Consider the following 16,778-nt stretch of genomic DNA (forward strand, 5'->3'; position numbering starts at 1 on the left):
TGAAAATACCCAGTCTGCCACCTTGAATTGAGACCCTGTAATTTTATTTTTCACTTCTTTTCCTGTATACAAACCAGAAGAAAGTTCTCTTATTTGTGCAGCCCCTTCATTCATTCTTTCCCAGCCATGTTCTAAAAGGCATTGATTGTGAGGCTCAGAAGTCATGAGAACTATCCATTCAATTAAGAAGAATCTATTGTGTTTTTAAAGCCTCCAAAGGAAAGAATCCTGTTTGTACTTGTATAAGTACTTTATATATATATATATATATATATGTAATTGAAGTATAATTGACTTACAATGTTTCAGATGCACAGCAAGGTGATTTGGTTATACACATACACATATATAATTTTTGAAATTATTTTCCATCATAGGTTATTTCAAGATATTAACTGTAGTTCCCTGTGATATACAGTAAATCTTTGTTGCTTGTTGTGTATCTATTTTTTAATTAGAAATCTAGCATTCTATTCACTCTAAGTCAAACAAGTGGAATCAAACTGTCATAATTTTTTAGCTAGGCAAAAATTCACGTTTTCAAAAATATATATATTATCCATATTTATATATGGATACAAAAACTTTTCTCCTACACTTGACAAAGTCCTGAGAAAGAACATCAAAAAAAAAAAAAGAAGAGATGGAGAAATTGGAGAACATAAATGAAATGGGAGCACTGAATTTGAAATAGAAATAGTGAAACAAACTAGCTAAACGATCATCATATAGTCCAGTTGTTTTTAACATGACTGCTCATTACAAACATATCTGGAGAAAAAAAAGCAATACCTGAGCATTTGTGTTTTTCAAAAAATTTCACGATAATTCTGATATGCATCTGGATTTTAAAAAGTGATTACAGGTTTTTTCTATTAGACTCTAGTTTTGGTGATACAGAGTTCTATTATTTTTCTGTTGACCAATCATGATACAGTGGTATAAAGTAAGTAATAGTTACATAATCACAATAGTAAAAGATGTTTATCAGTTTTCACAATCAATAGCCAGACAAAAAATAAAAAATAATTACAATTGCAAGCCATAATGGAAACATGATTAACTTAACAGTATAAAGTAATCACTAACAATTTGGGAGAGTCAAGCAGAGTGATGTGGTAAGTGGAAGTGCATACACACACACGTTTCCACCCACCCAGCCAGTCTATGTCTTTTGGTTGGTGCGTGTAATTCATTATACTTAAGGTAATGATTGATATATATGATCCTATTACTGTTTTCTTAATTGTTTTGGTCTTATTTTCTGTAGGTCTTTTCCTTTTTCTTGTGTTCCCTGCCTAGAGAAGTTCCTTTAGCATTTGTTGTAAAGCTGGTTTGGTGGTGCTGAATTCTCTTAACTTTTGCTTATCTGGGAAGCTTTTGATTTCTCCATCAAATCTGAATCAGAGTCTTTCTGGGTAGAATGTTCTTGGTTGTAGGTTCTTCCCTTCCATCACTTTAAATATATCATGTCATTTCCCTCTGGTTTGTAGAGTTTCTGCTGAGAAATCAGCTGATAGCCTGACGGGAGTTTCCTTGTATACTGTCACTTTTTCCTTGTTGCTTTTACTATTTTATCTCTGTGTTTAAGTTTTGTCAGTTTGATTACTATGTGCCTCAGTGTGTTCCTCCTTGGGTTTATCCTGCTTGGGACTCTCTGTGCTTCCTGAACTTGGTTGACTATATCCTTTCCCATATTTTGGAAGTTTTCAGCTATTATCTCTTCAAATATTTTCTCAGGCCCTTTTTCTCATTCTTCTCCTTCTGGGACCCCACTAATGCAAATGTTGGTGCCTTTAATGTTGTCCCAGAGGTCTCTTAGGCTGTCTTCACTTTTTCATTCTTTTTTCTATATTTTGTTCTGTGGCAGTGATTTCCACCATTTTGTCCTCCAGGTCATTTATCTGTTCTTCTGCCTCAGTTTTTCTGCTATTGATTCCTACTAGTGTATTATTCATCTGTGTTTATTTGCTCTTTAGTTCTTCTAGGTCTTTGGTAAACTTTTCTTGCATCTTCCCATTCTTTGCCTCCATTCTTTTCCCAAGATCCTGGATCATCTTCACTATCACTATTCTGAATTCTTTTTTTTGGGAAGGTTGCCTATCTCCACTTCATTTAGTTGTTTTTCTGGGATTTTATCTTGTCCCTTCATCTGGGACATAACTTTCTGCTTTTTCATTATGGTTAACTTTCTGTAATATGTTTTGTGACACTGTGCTTCTTCTTGCTTCTTCTGTCTGCCCTCTGATAACTGAGGCTAAGAGGCTTGTGTAACCTTCTTGATGGGAGGGGTTGGCGATGGGAAAAACCAGGTCTTGCTCTGGTGGGCAGGGCCTTGCTCAGTAAAGCTTTAATCCAATTATCTGCTGATGGGTGAGGTTACTGTCCCTCCCTGGTAGTTGTTTGGCCTGAGGTGACCCAGCCCTGGGGTCTATGGTAGGGTTAATGGTGAAGTCCAAGAGGGTTTACGCCAAGGGGGACCTTGCAGTACCCCCATCCCTGTGGTGAGCCCCTGCCGACCCGCACCGCCACAGGAGGCCCTCCAACACCAGCAGGTAATGGTGGTTCAGTCTCCTGTGGAGACACTGCTTCTCTTCTCTGGGTCTTGGTGCATGCAAAATTTTGTTTGTGCCCTCCAAAACTGGAGTCTCTGGTTCCCCAGCCCTCTGGAAGGCCTATAATCAAACCCTGCTTGGCCCTCAAGGCCAGATTCACCAGGGATTCCCAATCCCTTTGTTGGATCCCCAGGCTGGGAAGCCTGATGTGGGGCTCAGAATGTTCACAACAGTGCAAGAACTTTGATATTATTAATCGCTAATCTGTGGGTTGCCCACCTGGCGGGTATAGGACTTGATTTTATTGTGATTGCACCCCTCCTACTGTCTCGCTGAGGCTTCTTCTTTGTCTTTGGATGTGGAGTATCTTTTTTTTGGTGGGTTCCAGCGTCCTCCTATTGATGGCTGTTCAACAGCTAGTTGCAATTTTGGTGCTCTTGTAGGAGGAAATGAGTACATGTCCTTCCACTCTGCAATCTTGATCTGGAAGCCTGTACAAGTACGTTTTTACAGCCATCAGTGACCGAATATTTTTTTCTCTACTGTGTCCTTTAAATCTTTTTTGACCCATCTTAATATCATGTTTGCTCTTCTTTTCCCACTATTTATTCCCTTTTCAAGAAACATCTCATGCAGGACTTGAAGGTTATTATTTAATAGTTCTTCTCCCCATTTGATTATCTCAGTTTTTAACTTGTCTTCACTGATCTAATTTTACAATGTTTTACTGTACGTGATCCTCTTATTTCTCTTTCGTCTGCGGACATCTATGACCTTGGCTCAGGATTCTATGATTCACAACGGAAAGGGCAGTGATGAAGCCCCTTTCTTCAGTGACAGCTAAGGGTACCTCACTGTCTGCGCTCATTCCTCAAAAGGCAGATTATTTAAGGGCTGGGACTGGGATGTCAGCTTGGTTCCCAGGACTGAATGCAATGAGGTTGAAGAAGCAGCAAGGGAGTGTGTCACTGAAAAAGAAAAACTCATTTTGCATTTTATTTAAACCTTGTCTGTACTACTCTTCCATAAGAACGTCATAAGAAGCCCTAGACATGAAAGATATAAAGCTTAATTTCTTTCTTTCTGTGGTGTGCCAGTGCAAATGTTGGGTAGAGTGCAATGCGAAGAAAATAGACGTGCTAAGTGCCCAGTGCTCCTCTTTGGACTAAGCACTCACTGCCCGTCCTGATCAGTGACCTGACCATGTAGCCTTGTGGCTCCTCCCCTTCCCCACCTCTTTCCCTTTCTCCTACCAGAGCTTCCTGGGGATATCTCCCAAGGACCGCTTGCTCTTTGTCTCAGAGTTTGCTTCTGGAAGAAACTAAACTAAAAAGTGGTAGTCAAACCTCAGCCATGGGATCACTGGCCACTTCTTCAGGTGCAGGAAGATGTACAGTGTGGGGTTTCCATGAGGTGCCTGCTGTTTCTCGCTGCTGTTAACAAGGCTGACATCTGTTCACCTCAGAAAGGGATGACCAGTGACAGCAACAGAATCAAACCATGCCATCCTCTCCCAGAGCGGCTGGGCAGAGCGGAATTCCAAAATCGTAGGAATGGCAAAGGTCAGGCCTAGGCAGAGCCTGTGAATGGCTTGTGTGTGGAGAGATGACTGTTGTTTTCCTCAGGAGAGCCTCGTCCCGTGCTTGTTTGCCGTTTTAGGTGGGAGGATGAGCGACGGTGGGAAGCCCTCAAGGGTGTGTGAGAGCACCTTCTAATGCCTAAAAAAGGTAGTGGTCAGGGTTCCTGGGTAAATGGAGCTTTGTGTCAACTCCCCAGGCACAGACCAGCATGTGTCACTGGAAAGTTGTTTCTGTAAACTGAGTAGAAGTGAAAACACCAGGTTCACTCCTTCCTGTTGAACTGACCCCGGCACATCTTAGTAAACCAAGTCATCTCACATAGAGCACTGTCTCCGGCTGATGCACCTCCGTCAGACAGCAGCCCTCCTGGGCCCCCCTTCCCCAGAAGGAACAGCGCTTCAGGGCCAAAGGAGCAGGAGAATTTCAGCCTCGTGTCTGGGGCTCTGGGCTGCCAGACTCACAGTGTGGAGCACCTCGATCCCAGATGTGCAGCAGAAGTGACCCTGGAAAAGGCAGGTTGACTGTGAATTCAAGAGGCTGCTTCCTGCTGTACACTTCATCTCTATTTTTGAAAATACCAAGGTGTGGCTAGAACCTATATGAAGCATGCCAGGGGGGCTGGAAATGATGTCATAGGTCACCCAGGTGCTACCTTACTCCCATCAGCATCGAGAGAGAGCATTCATGCCAAAGCCAATGAAACAAAGCACATGCCTTGGCTCCCAGCCACCTCTTAGAGACTGTGATGAGGAGACAACAAGGAGGAAAATGGCAGTTGTGTTATTATTTTTAAAAAATACTGTTTTATTAAGGTACAGTTGGCATACAATGAACTGTGCATACTCAAAGTGAACAGAGAGGAGTTAACACCTGTGAAACCATCACCACCATCCAGGTAATGAATAAATCCACCATCTCTGAAAGCTTCTTTGTGTTCCTTGGGGATTCCTCCTTCATTCCTCAGGAACCTCCACCACTGATCTGCCTTCTGTCACTATGGATCCGTTTTTACATTTCCTAGAGTTTTACATAAGCAGACTGGTACAGAATGTACAGCATGGGGAGCTCTTTTGTGCACCATAATGATTCTGGGATGCATCCACGTTGTTTGGTGCATACGAGTTTGATCCTTTTATCGCCAGCTGGTATTCCATGGTATGTGTACACAATATGCCTTTCCATTTACCCAGTGAAGCACGCTGAGGTTGCTTCCAACTCGGGCCTATCAAAATAAGGATGCTACGAGTGTTTGGGTGTAAGTCCTTGCATCGTGAACATATGCTCTCATTTCTCTTGTGTGAATTCTTAGAGGCAGACTAGCTGGGTATATGTTTAGCTTACTTAAAATTGTGGCAGTCTTTTTTTAAACTTTTTTGAGGGAATATAATTGCATTACAATGTAGTGGTAGTTTCTGCTGTGCAACAAAGTGAATCAGCTGTACGTATATGAATATCCCCTCCCTCTTGGTCTCCTTTCCACCATTCCCATCCCAGCCCTCTATGTCATCACAGAGCACCTAGATGAGTTTCCTGTGCTTTATAGCAGGTTCCCACTAGCTATCTGTTTTACACATGGTAGTGTATAAATATATATGAGCTTCCCAGGTGGTACTAGTAGTAAAGAACTCGCCCACCAATGCAGGAGATGTAAGAGATCAGGTTTCAGTCCCTGGGTTGAGAAGATCTCCTGTAGGAGGGCATGACAACCCACTCTAGTATTGCCTGGAGAATCACCATGGACAGAGGAACTTGGTGGGCTAGAGTCCATAGCATCACAAAGAGTCAGACATGACTGAAGCGACTTAGCACACACGCAATCAGTGTAATATATATGTCAATCCTAATATTCCAGCTTGTCCCACGCTCACCTAAAAAATAATAATAAATAAATAAAATAAGATTGTGGCAATCTTTTAGAGGCATTCACATAACACGTTTCGGATCTATAAAACCCAGGACATTGTTAGAAAACGAGAGAATTCGGAAGTTTAGCTGCAGGATGGTATCTTCCTACAGCTAATACACAAGTGTATAATCCATAATATATTATGGAAAACTGAAGGAAGGGGAGAAGATACCGTTTCCTTGGAAAGAATTCTCCTACCTTTTCAGGATTCTCCAAATCAAAAGTTTCAGGGGGCTCAATCCTCCAGGTGAGCATGGTTGCTGGTGATGGTGATGGTGGTGGTAGAAAGAAATAGTTGCTGGACAAGAACCAGTGGGAAGAGTCTCCTAGAAGGAGACTTGACTTCCTCTGTAAGCTGCTGTTTGATGTTCCCTTCATCTTCTTGTCCTGATGCCCTGCCTGACTGGAAGTTAACAGAACCAGAAATAGATTTGTATCTCCTGCCTGGAGACTCAATTACATTGTGACTTGGAAATCTGGTATTGGTTATGAGCCCAAAATGAACTGGAAGCCAGGTTTATTGCTGGAAATCTTCAAATTTCAGGAAGGACAAAAATTCAAAAGGGGAGATCTCATTAAGTGTTTCTAATCCTTAGTCCAGGAAAAAGACTGCAGGAATGTTAACATGAGCTGAACCTCTGGCCACGCTGGACATGAGAAGAGTGATGACTCGTAGAAACCCACAGAGGATTCTTGCTAGAGGGCAAGGACTATTCTTTACTGACACACAAGGTGGCCCGTCCTCTGCCCCAAGGGACATGGAGCAGTCGTGACTTGCAGGTACAGGCGAGAAGCTAGGGATGATTTCTCCACACTTGCACCCACGGTGTGGTTCATGGGGCAGCAGCAACAGTGTCTCCTGGGAACTCATTAGAAAATAAGAATCTCAGGCCCCACCCAGAATGACTGAATCAGGATCTACAATTTAATCAGGGCCCCCCGGTGAATCACATGCTCGTCACAGATTAAGAAGCTCTGGTCAAGATGCATGCTTTTCTTGCAAGTTGCAAGTCCCCAGAAGCACTCAGGACAGATCAGGTATTATTGCCCAGTTGAGTGCCACAACAACCTACCCCAAACCTCAGTGGGCTGTAAAAACAAGCATGTATTCTCATGCCTGTGGGTCTGTGGGTTGCTGGGGCTCAGTAGATCTAGGCAGGCTGGGCTCCAGGCTAAGGCTTGGGTCTGGGTTTCTTCCTGCATCTCCTGGATTTAAACAACTGGCAGGCTACCTGCCCTGCACTCCTCTCACGGTGATGAAAAATCACAGAAAGGCAGAGGCAAGCCCGAAGGACAAGTACACTCCAGGCTTTGCTTAGATCACATTTGTTAGCATCCTCTTGGCCAAAACTCATCACAAAGCCCAACAGAGTGGCCGAAGGCTTTGGATTTGTTTCAGTGCTTCCTCTGCTTCTCATGTGTGTGCCTTCAGCAAAAGTCTCACACTTCTCTGTGCTTCTATGTCCTGTTCAGTAAATGGGATAGTAAAAGTGGGATCCATGGGAGGTTATAATGCTGAAAGGACCGTCCTTGACGCATAAGGACACTTCGACCCATGAATCTGGTGCTACAGAGCAGCGTGACCTTGGACAAGTCACTTCAACTCTATGCATTTCATTTTCCTTATCTAAAAGTAGACTAAAAAAAAGTAAATAAAAATAGACATCCTAATGGGATAATTATACTGATTTTTAAACTTTATCTTCAAACATGGTGACAATGATGCTGATAGTGATATAAAAGCTAACCTTAAGCATTTATTCTGTGCCAAGAGCAGAATAAATAACAACTTTGTATGTATTTGCACCTTTAATTCTCACAACAGCCCAGTGAAGATTCTTTCCCATTTTGCAGCTGAGGAAACGAAGGCAGAGCAGTGTCATGAAATCATGGTTTAATATCTGATTGTCCTGAGCACGTTGTGTGGAGGGAAAGGCATCGCAGAAGGGAGGCAGTCCAGGCTGGCTCCATGTGCTGATGCCTATTCTGCCTCATGTCTATCAGTGATGCTTCTAGAAAGGTTATTCCTGGTGGCTTCTCTCATGTGGGAGAAGGAAAGGAAAGAGCAGGGGGCAGCTAGGGAGAAAAGGCTGGGAAAGAGCTGGTCTCCTGGTTAAACAGGCCCTTCCCACCCTGGGCTTCCCACATGGCTCAGTAGTAAAGAATCCGCCTGCCAATGCGAGATGCAGGATCGATCCCTGGGTTAGGAAGATCCCCTGGAGAAGTGAATGGCAACCCACTCCAGTATTTTTGCCTGGAGAATCCCATGAACAAAGGAGCCTGGTGGACTACAGTCTACGAGGTCTCAAAGAGTCAGATATTACTTAGCGACTGAACAACAAGAGTAACTTCTGACCCCACCCACCATGCAGCCATGTCCACATTCCAAGAAACGGATGCTGGATGGATGTGCTGAACATTTCCAGTGGGACCCAACCGTTAGCCAAGGCTGTGTTGTGCAGCTGCTGGACCTGGCTTTGGGCTGGAATCAGACTGAGGGGAAGAAAGAAGAGGCGAAAGGGTTAGTCGCTCAGTCACGCCTGACTTTTTGCAACCCCACGGACTGTAGCCCACCAGGCTCTTCTGTCCATGGAATTCTCCAGGCAAGAACACTGGAATGGGTAGTCATTCCCTTCTCCAGGGGATCTTCCCAACCCAGGGATCAAACCTGCGTCTCCTGCACTGCAGGCAGATTCTTTACCATCTGAGCCATCAGGGAGTGGGGCCTGCAGGATCCTGCCTCTGAGAAGACCCAGAAAGGCCACGGGTTGCTCAGTCCACACTGGATTCCACCAAAAGTGGTTTCTGAGTCAAGAGACATACGCTTCTCTCTTTCCATCTTCCTTCTGCCTGGTCTCTCTTGTGCAGTTTCACTGCTTAAAAACGGTGTGTTCTGTGGTGGGGGTGGGACTGTGCCCACGGATACGTTATTCATCACCCGTGGGCTTTAGCGACCAAAGCCGGCAACACCTTTGCAGGGCGTCCCTTACGAAGGGGCACCCTTCCCTGCCTTCCTTTCTCAGACCTAACAAGAGAAACAGGCAGACCTGGGGACAGGAATTTTGCCAGCTCTCTGAGCTGTGTATTCTGCTTTCCAATTACAGTTTCTGGCCAGAAGAATCTTTTCCTTGTGACTAATCAGATTCTTCCCTTTCCTTGGTGTGTCACAAAGTCCTTTCCCTCAAGGTCTTCTGAGGAGAGAGTGGTCAGGAATTTTTAAGTGTTTCCCATAGTTGAGAGGAGTATCGTACTTCCTTTTCTGGTTGTGGCGTTACACCGCTAGTATCTAATCAGCTTGTGGGCCACCGTGGTTCTAGAGCTTTCCCTGTCGTCCGTCCCATGTCTCTGACAGCCCTGTACCCCCAGTGAATTTTATCCTTTGTTTTGCTTTGCTTCTGACAGAACTTGTCTCATACTTTGGATATGTTCTGTAGTGCCTTCTCCCTTCTCTCTTTGCTCCTCAAACGTTGGATTGGGACCAGTCTCGTGTCAATGATCTTAATAGCTTAGTAACTTTGTGATTGTCACAGAATTGAGAACTGACTAGGTTGATGGCTTCAACAGAAAAACAAACAAAACTTAAAAAAAAAAAAAAAAAGTATGACCACTAGAAGTGTGAAATCACTATTTTATCTCACAGAATGGCAAAATGGAAACAGAAACTAAAGACTGTTGGCAAGAATGTGGAGCACCTATAGGGAATACAAACAGATGGGAACACTTTGGAAAATTGTTTTTCCAGAGTAGCTACTAAGACAGAATATATATGTACCCTCTGACCCAGCAATCCCATCCTGGGTATATTCCCCACAGAAATGTATTCCTCCGTGGACTCAAAAACCTAAAAAAGAATGCTCACAGCAGCACTAGTTAAAATAGACCCCAAACTGGAAAGACCCAAAGTGCCTATCCACAGTAAGACGGAGAATAAGGCAGTAAGTGCGCACACTGGGAAAGAGCAAACAGCCACACACAACATGTACAACTCCACAAACGTCGTGTCACGCAGAAGGAGCCAGTCACAAAAGCGTACATGCAAGAAAATTCTGCTAGTGTTAAATGACCAGGAAAAGCTAATCTATGCTGTGGGAACAGAGAAAACACCAGCCACCCTCATTAAGGGGACACGAGGGGGCATCTGGCTGCTGCTAATATTGTTTCTCAGTCTGCGTGTTGGCTACACGGTTGTGTTCAGTTTGAGAAATCTCACTGAGCTGTATAGTTATAGACATGCATTTCTCTATATGGATATCATCCTTCAGTTAAAAATACAGTAAAGAGGGAATTCCCTGGTGGCCAGTGGTTAGGACTCCATGCCTTCAGTGACAAAGGCCCAGGTTCAATCCCTGGCAGGGGAACTAAGATTCTATAAGCCATGTTGTGTGGCTAAAAATAAAAATTAATTAGTTAATTAATTTTTTAAAATACAGTAAAGAAGGTAGCAGGCAGGGTAGATAGTATAGGAGAGATGGCCTTTTTTCACTGGGAAAGGCAACCGGCAGCCCAGAGTCCACTCCCTGTTCTCCTTGGTGTATCCTGCCCTGCAGGCTGCTCTCCAAGTTTTAATGAGTGTGGACTAGTTTCAGCGTCGGGGGGATCCTGCTCTGCCTCCGTGGCCCAGTACTATTGTCATGACATCAAAGACCAACTGCTGGCTAAGATACAGTCCATGTGAAAAGAGTGACCAGCAAATTTACTGCTTGACTTCACCCCTTTAGATGGAACTGGCCCCGTGGTCCCCTTTCAAAGCTCGATTGTGGACATATATCTTCTTTATAGGACACCACGTACAATAAAGCAAGGCAATAACTTAAAATATTTTTAAAAGAATATCTTTGAGAGCACTGCAAGATGGGCATTCCATCACTGTGGTTACATGTTCTCAAACACTCCTCAGGGTCTAACCATTGGTCTGAGAGCCTTCTATTCAATATGGTGACTTTTTTTGACTCATTGGGTTATATTTTTATGCTCCAACCCTTTCCCTAGGCTCTGCAAGGTCTTCGGAAAGTCATTAATGAGAGGAGATCTGCCTCAAGTGAGAGGGCCACATCACCCAAGTCAGGCAAAATAGCAAAGTTCATATCCCATTATTCATTAACTTGTTTAGAGTTATCTTTTATGGAGTCAACATTTTTAAAGGACTGAGGCCAATCTAAGCTCCTGGATTGGTTCTGTGCAGTTCCCCAATAATCCACATGGACCGTATTTCTTTGCATAGCCCTGGTGTGGAAATCTCAGGCAGTTGTTAGCGTTTACAGACAGTAGAAAAGGGCAAGGAAAGAACTGAGTTGTTTTGTATGATTCCCAGAAAATGAAGCACCTTATTCCCTTTCTAAGAGGGAAAATATTGCCTAGCATACTCGTAAAATGACTTATACTGCAAAGGATGTCTTTGGCTTGACTTGGAGTCTTTCTCCAGGTGGCGGAGACTGAAGCGTCTGCAATCAACATTACCAGCCTGAATGGAACCATCCAAAATGATCCTTCCAATATGTGATCACTTATTACAGCAGGGAAATCAGTTCACAGAGGATACAGCATTCTAAAGAGTGGCCAAATCAGTCCTGGCTCGGAGCGTCCCCTCCTGTTTAATCCATTACTCTTGAAAAGTGCAGCGCACCATACTTGGCTGGAGAAAGGCCAACAACTGGACAGAACCTGTTTTCCGGTTTCCTCGGCCGGCATGCTCAGTCAGACACAGCACCCAGGTGAAGCGGCTGTGACCTTCCTGCTGAGACTTCGACGGAGGCCAAACACCCGATTCCAAAGACACCTTGGAAAGGAGATCTCACCTGTAAGCGGGAGTAAGCATCAACTAGAAGATACTGGAAATATTCGGAGAGGCCGGAGAATCCCAAGAAAGTGACTGTCGTGTGGAACTGCAGGAGGGGGTGATGAGAGCCAGGCTCCCTGGAAGGCACCCAGGGGCCTCGCCCCGCTGAAGAGCCATCCCACGTGGTCGCCACACCACAGGTTTCAGTCTGCCTGCCCTCTGCGCAGTGCGAGGCTCTGGGATAGCCCTAACGTGCACGTCCACGCCCTTGGCCTTCTGTTTGTTCATAAATCGGGGAAGGGGGGGAATAAGAGAAGGAAAGTGACCAGGGAACTCAATTACAGAGAGATGTGGCCCCGGGTAAGGGGGACACGTGTGCCTTGGGGCCAGGAAGAGCACAATTCATCTTCCTACCGTGAAGAGAGAATGAGGCTGTGAACACAGGGGAAAAAAGAGACAGAATCATAGCTTCAAAGAGCCACCTCCTAATGAAGGAGACGCATTTTTCCTCTGGTACTGACTGAATGGTTGCTCCAAGATGGCTCAAACCATTAACTCAATTTACTTTACTTGGAGGGCTCCGGGGGGTGTCCATTGTTCTTTCGGGTTGGGGTTCTGCATGCTGCTTAGGATGGGGAATGGAAGGAGGGCTGTGGAAACCCGCCAGTGCCGTGGAGCCCGCCTGGATGCCGGGAGCTGCCTGAAGGCTACACAGGCTCCCTTTCGAAGAAAAACTCGGTATCCACAAAAGCCCAAGTGTTCTGCCTGGAGTGACCTCGGGGGGTCACCAGCGGCTTTCCTCCTGAGACCCAAGGAAAGCCAGATGCTGGCGGGGAATTGCTACGGCCATGTCCCTGGAAGGTTCTGTCCTGGTCCAACAAGACCAGGAGGATGCCTTTTGTGTTGCCAGGATACCCAGGCACATGACAAGTGCCGTGCTTACGAGGGTCACTGCACATGGGCGTGCATGCCCACTGCCCTGCTCACTGGGCTGAGCAGGTTCCTCCGGCTCAGCACCATCCCCACAGCCACAGAGAGGCTCTCTGCTTAGAAGGCAGGCTGCAGATGAAACCCTGGAGTGTCACTGTTGGTGAGAAACCTTGAAAACTGAGTCCCAAACGTCTCTTTTTAGACACGAGGGATCAAAAACCCGGAGAAATGGAAGGACTTGCCCAGTTCCTTACTACTTATTCCAGGATGACTGACCCTCAAGCCAGTCCTGTTTCACAAAGCCCCACAAGCCCACTTCTGAGCACCCTAAGAGGTCTCATGGTTTTTCTTTGCCAAAGATAATTGGAGCTGATGTCCATTTCAAGTGCCTCGACCCTGTGATGTTACAGTTGCAGTTTTATTGTCAAGGGGAGTCGAAAGGAAACTAAGTGAACATGAATTGTGTTTCTTATTTGAGAGACTTTCGGGTAGCAGTCAGGTAAATGAAATAACATACATGGAAGCGTAGGACATGACCCACCCACAGATAAGGGCTCCACAATTCCATTCACTCATTCAGGACTCACATATTGAATGCCCCTGCTATGCAGGGGTTGCACCAGGTGCTGGAGATTAATAGAGAACAAGCTTCTGATCCCGGTGGGGGAGAGCAGGTCAGGCAGGTAAAGTAACAAGTACTGAAGCCTTAAGGTGGGAAAGATGTCAGCTTGACTAAGGGGCAGAAAAGAGATGGAAGGACCGTGTGTAAGGGAGAAGTGGTTTCTGAACTTGTAGAAGAAGGCAGGGCCCTGTAGGTCATGACGAAGAATCTGGCTGTTCTTTTGAGATTAGCAAGAAAGGAAGCATGAAAGAGATTTTGAGTGATGGCTTTGTCTGCTTTGTGGAGAATGGGAGGGAAGGGTACAGACATGTCAGGAGGTTTCATCATAAAGTAATCCAGGCAAGAGAGGAGGGCACATGGGCCAGGATGGAGCGGAGTGGACGGCTAATGCATGCAAGACAGAGTTCTGACACAAAGCTAACAGGATTTGCTGAAGGATTGGACTTCAGAGTCCCAGATAACTTCTGGTTTTATGGGAGGGGGCAGTGTATGGTGTCCATGTCAATGGACTTGTATCAGACATGCGACATTTGAGATGTTTGTGGATGTCTAAATGAAGATGATGAACAGGGAAAGGGGTCAGACTGACCAGGAACTGAGTCTGGAACATCATGACCAAAGTGGTAGAAGGAAAACCAAGGGTTGTGTTACAGAAGTCGAGGGAGGAAAGTGACTTCAAGCAAGAGACCTCCTGTTGAATGCTTCCATCGGAGCAAAGATAAGGACACGGAGGTGCCCACGGGGAGCATGACCATGGCTGGTGCCTCGATGACGCTGTTTCAGAGGCACTATAGGAACAGAGGAGCCTCTCCTGGATGATGGCACCACCAACCCAATGGACATGAGTGTGAGCAAGCTCCAGGAGATGGTGAAGGACAGGGGAGCCTGGCGTGCTGCAGTCCACGGGGTTGCAAAGAGTCGGACACAACTGAGCGACTGAACAACTCCCGGATAAACGAGCATGTGGGAAGTGAGGAAGTAGAAACGGAATCTAAAAGTAAGTCTTAGAGAAGTTTTGCTATGAAGGGGAAGCATGCCGATATGGGACTGAAGGAGGAGTTTCTGGTTCATTTGTTTCAAGATTGGAGATATACCAGGGAATCTTTGATGCTGATGAGCCTGAGCCAATAGAAATAGAGAAATTAATGATGCCAGACTGAGAGGCAAGGACTGGGCACTGGAGTCCTCTAGAAGGCGAGAGTGTGAGCGTGGGAACTGGCCTCTGATCGAAGCAGGGGTGGCCATTCCCTGAGACAGCTGGGACGAGGGAGACGGTGAGCTACATGTACAGGTCAAGTGCTGGGAGCGTGAGCGTGACCATCTGAGGGACGACTTCCATTCCCTCAACGAATATGCAATGAGGACAATGAGTGGAAAGTTTGGAGAAAGAAGATACAAAACAGTCCATCTTGAACACTGGAGAAGGCAGGCTTCTGAGCAAACAGCAGTGGGCATTGGAACAGTCCTAAGAGCTCATTAGGGGTCTGAGAACGTGAATCTAAAGTGCAGCGATGTTTTCACATCAGGATGTTTTATTTTTTCCCATCACCCATCTGCTTGGCTACTAACCTAGAGAAGTCAAATCCTTGGGTTCAACCAGAACTGAACTTTTGCCGGTGAATAGATCAGAAGGAGTGAAGGGGGCAAGGAGAGTTGAGGGGCAGGGGTTACAGAGGAATAGTTACAATAATAGAACCCATGTTGAATAAACAGAAGTAAGAGAAGGCTGAAGGATGGGGAGAAACTGGTATGGAGTGAAGATCACATTGAATTTGAAAACTAGGGAGAATAGCTGATGGAGGTTCTGATGTCTTCTTAGCAGTCTCAGCTCAGAAGGGACACGTATCGCTTCTGCTCCCATCAGTCATACTTGAGTCAAGGTGGCTAGAAAATGCATTCTCATTAGGGCCAGGGCCAGGGCCGGGGGCTACCTCCACTGGGGAGCGGCAGCCCCTGTTGTTGGAGGACAGCTGGCCCTCTGCCTTATTGCTCATGGTGTCTTCTGCTCACTGCACTCTGTGCGTGCACCTCCGGGTACCACACTGGGCCTGTGCATTCATCGGTTTGCTTTCTTCCTGCCTCACCCCTCGGTTTCCTTATCACGTGACCAATAATGGACCATTACTTGCCACGCAGCCCACCACTTCTCAAAACACCAGGCCTGAGTCTAAAAAAAGAGAAGGCCAGTCCTTCCCCAGCGCCAAAACCCAGGGAAGAAATTAAGCATGTCCACAATTTGAAAGTCACGTTTATCACCCTTCAGCATCTATTTGCACTGTGAATATTTATCTGGATACTAATCAGCAAAACACAGTTTGGGTAGGACTTGTTATAACCCATCTGATAGGGAAGAAGGACTTAGAAATTCACAATATTCGTGCATTAAGAGTAGCAGGTGCAACTTTCCCTGAATTATTCCAGCGTTAGAAGGAAAGATGGACTTATTTTCTCAACTAGCTGAATAATATGTTCGCTTTAGTGGAATGACAGAAGCCCCAGCGCTCACAGCGTTTGAGAAGTTTATTTATTACCACAGCTGCAACAGAGGTGGTGCTAATCTAGCCACAAGTGAAAGAGAGACCCGTTAGCCAGGTTTAAATGGTGACACTTAAGAACAAACACAATGCGTTGTATTGGAGGAGACACAGATTCGATTCCTGGGTTGGGAAAATCCCCTAGAGGAGGGCGCGGCAACCCACTCCAGTATTCTTGCCTGGAGAATCCCACGGACAGAGGCGCCTGGCGGGCTGCAAAGAGTCGGACACGAGCGAAGTGACTGAGCACAAGCACAGACACGTGAACAAACACCAGCGGGATCCTTTTCTCTTTTCCTTCACTCCCAGACAGGCGAGGGAAACTCAAGCGCAGAGAAAATTTGCCTCAGTCCTGGACGAGATGCAAAGATCCGCTCGCACTCTCAAAGGCTGAAAGACCTCCAGGAGCAGGAGGGGATTCGGAACAGCTCACCTCTGATTGGCATGCAGGTGACAGCCCCTCAGCACTGACGTGACCCCAGATCTTGCCTAGTGTCAGGTTCAAAGGCAGAGTCTCTGTTTCCACTGCCAAGGAAGATTCATATGCAAAGACCAGCCTTAGCTGCTAAAGAGAGTGTGGTTACTTATTTGTGCACAGCATATCTTCAGGCTCTACAAAGTATGTGGCAAGATAGTTCTGTAATTTCTTTTTCTCACAGCAAGAGGGCAGATGAAAAGAATTTAACTACAAATAATTATATCTCATACAAAAATAATTAAAAGGTTTCCTATTGAGGTTTATTTCTCAGTTCATAGGCATGATATTAACTTTTCTAAATACATCCATAATTCAAACATATATGAAAAGCGACTTCCCTAGCAGTCTAGTGGTGATGACTTCACCTTCCAAAGGATGAAGTGTAGCGGGTTCGATC

At 45.5% G+C, this 16,778-nt stretch overlaps 1 protein-coding gene across 3 annotated transcripts in view; it reads left to right on the forward strand.

Moving 5' to 3' along the window:
- Positions 1-16,778, forward strand: part of ISM1 (isthmin 1) — a 95,180-nt gene that overhangs the window by 14,153 nt on the left and 64,249 nt on the right. Inside the window, exon 2 of one of the 3 annotated variants that reach the window (XM_059892484.1) lies at positions 11,464-16,353. Coding sequence (XP_059748467.1) covers positions 16,348-16,353 — 6 coding nt within the window. The 5' untranslated portion in view covers positions 11,464-16,347. 3 annotated transcript variants of the gene reach the window in all.

The sequence above is a fragment of the Bos taurus genome, chromosome 13 (assembly GCF_002263795.3).
Source record: "Bos taurus isolate L1 Dominette 01449 registration number 42190680 breed Hereford chromosome 13, ARS-UCD2.0, whole genome shotgun sequence".
Classification (NCBI taxonomy): Eukaryota; Metazoa; Chordata; class Mammalia; order Artiodactyla; family Bovidae; genus Bos; species Bos taurus.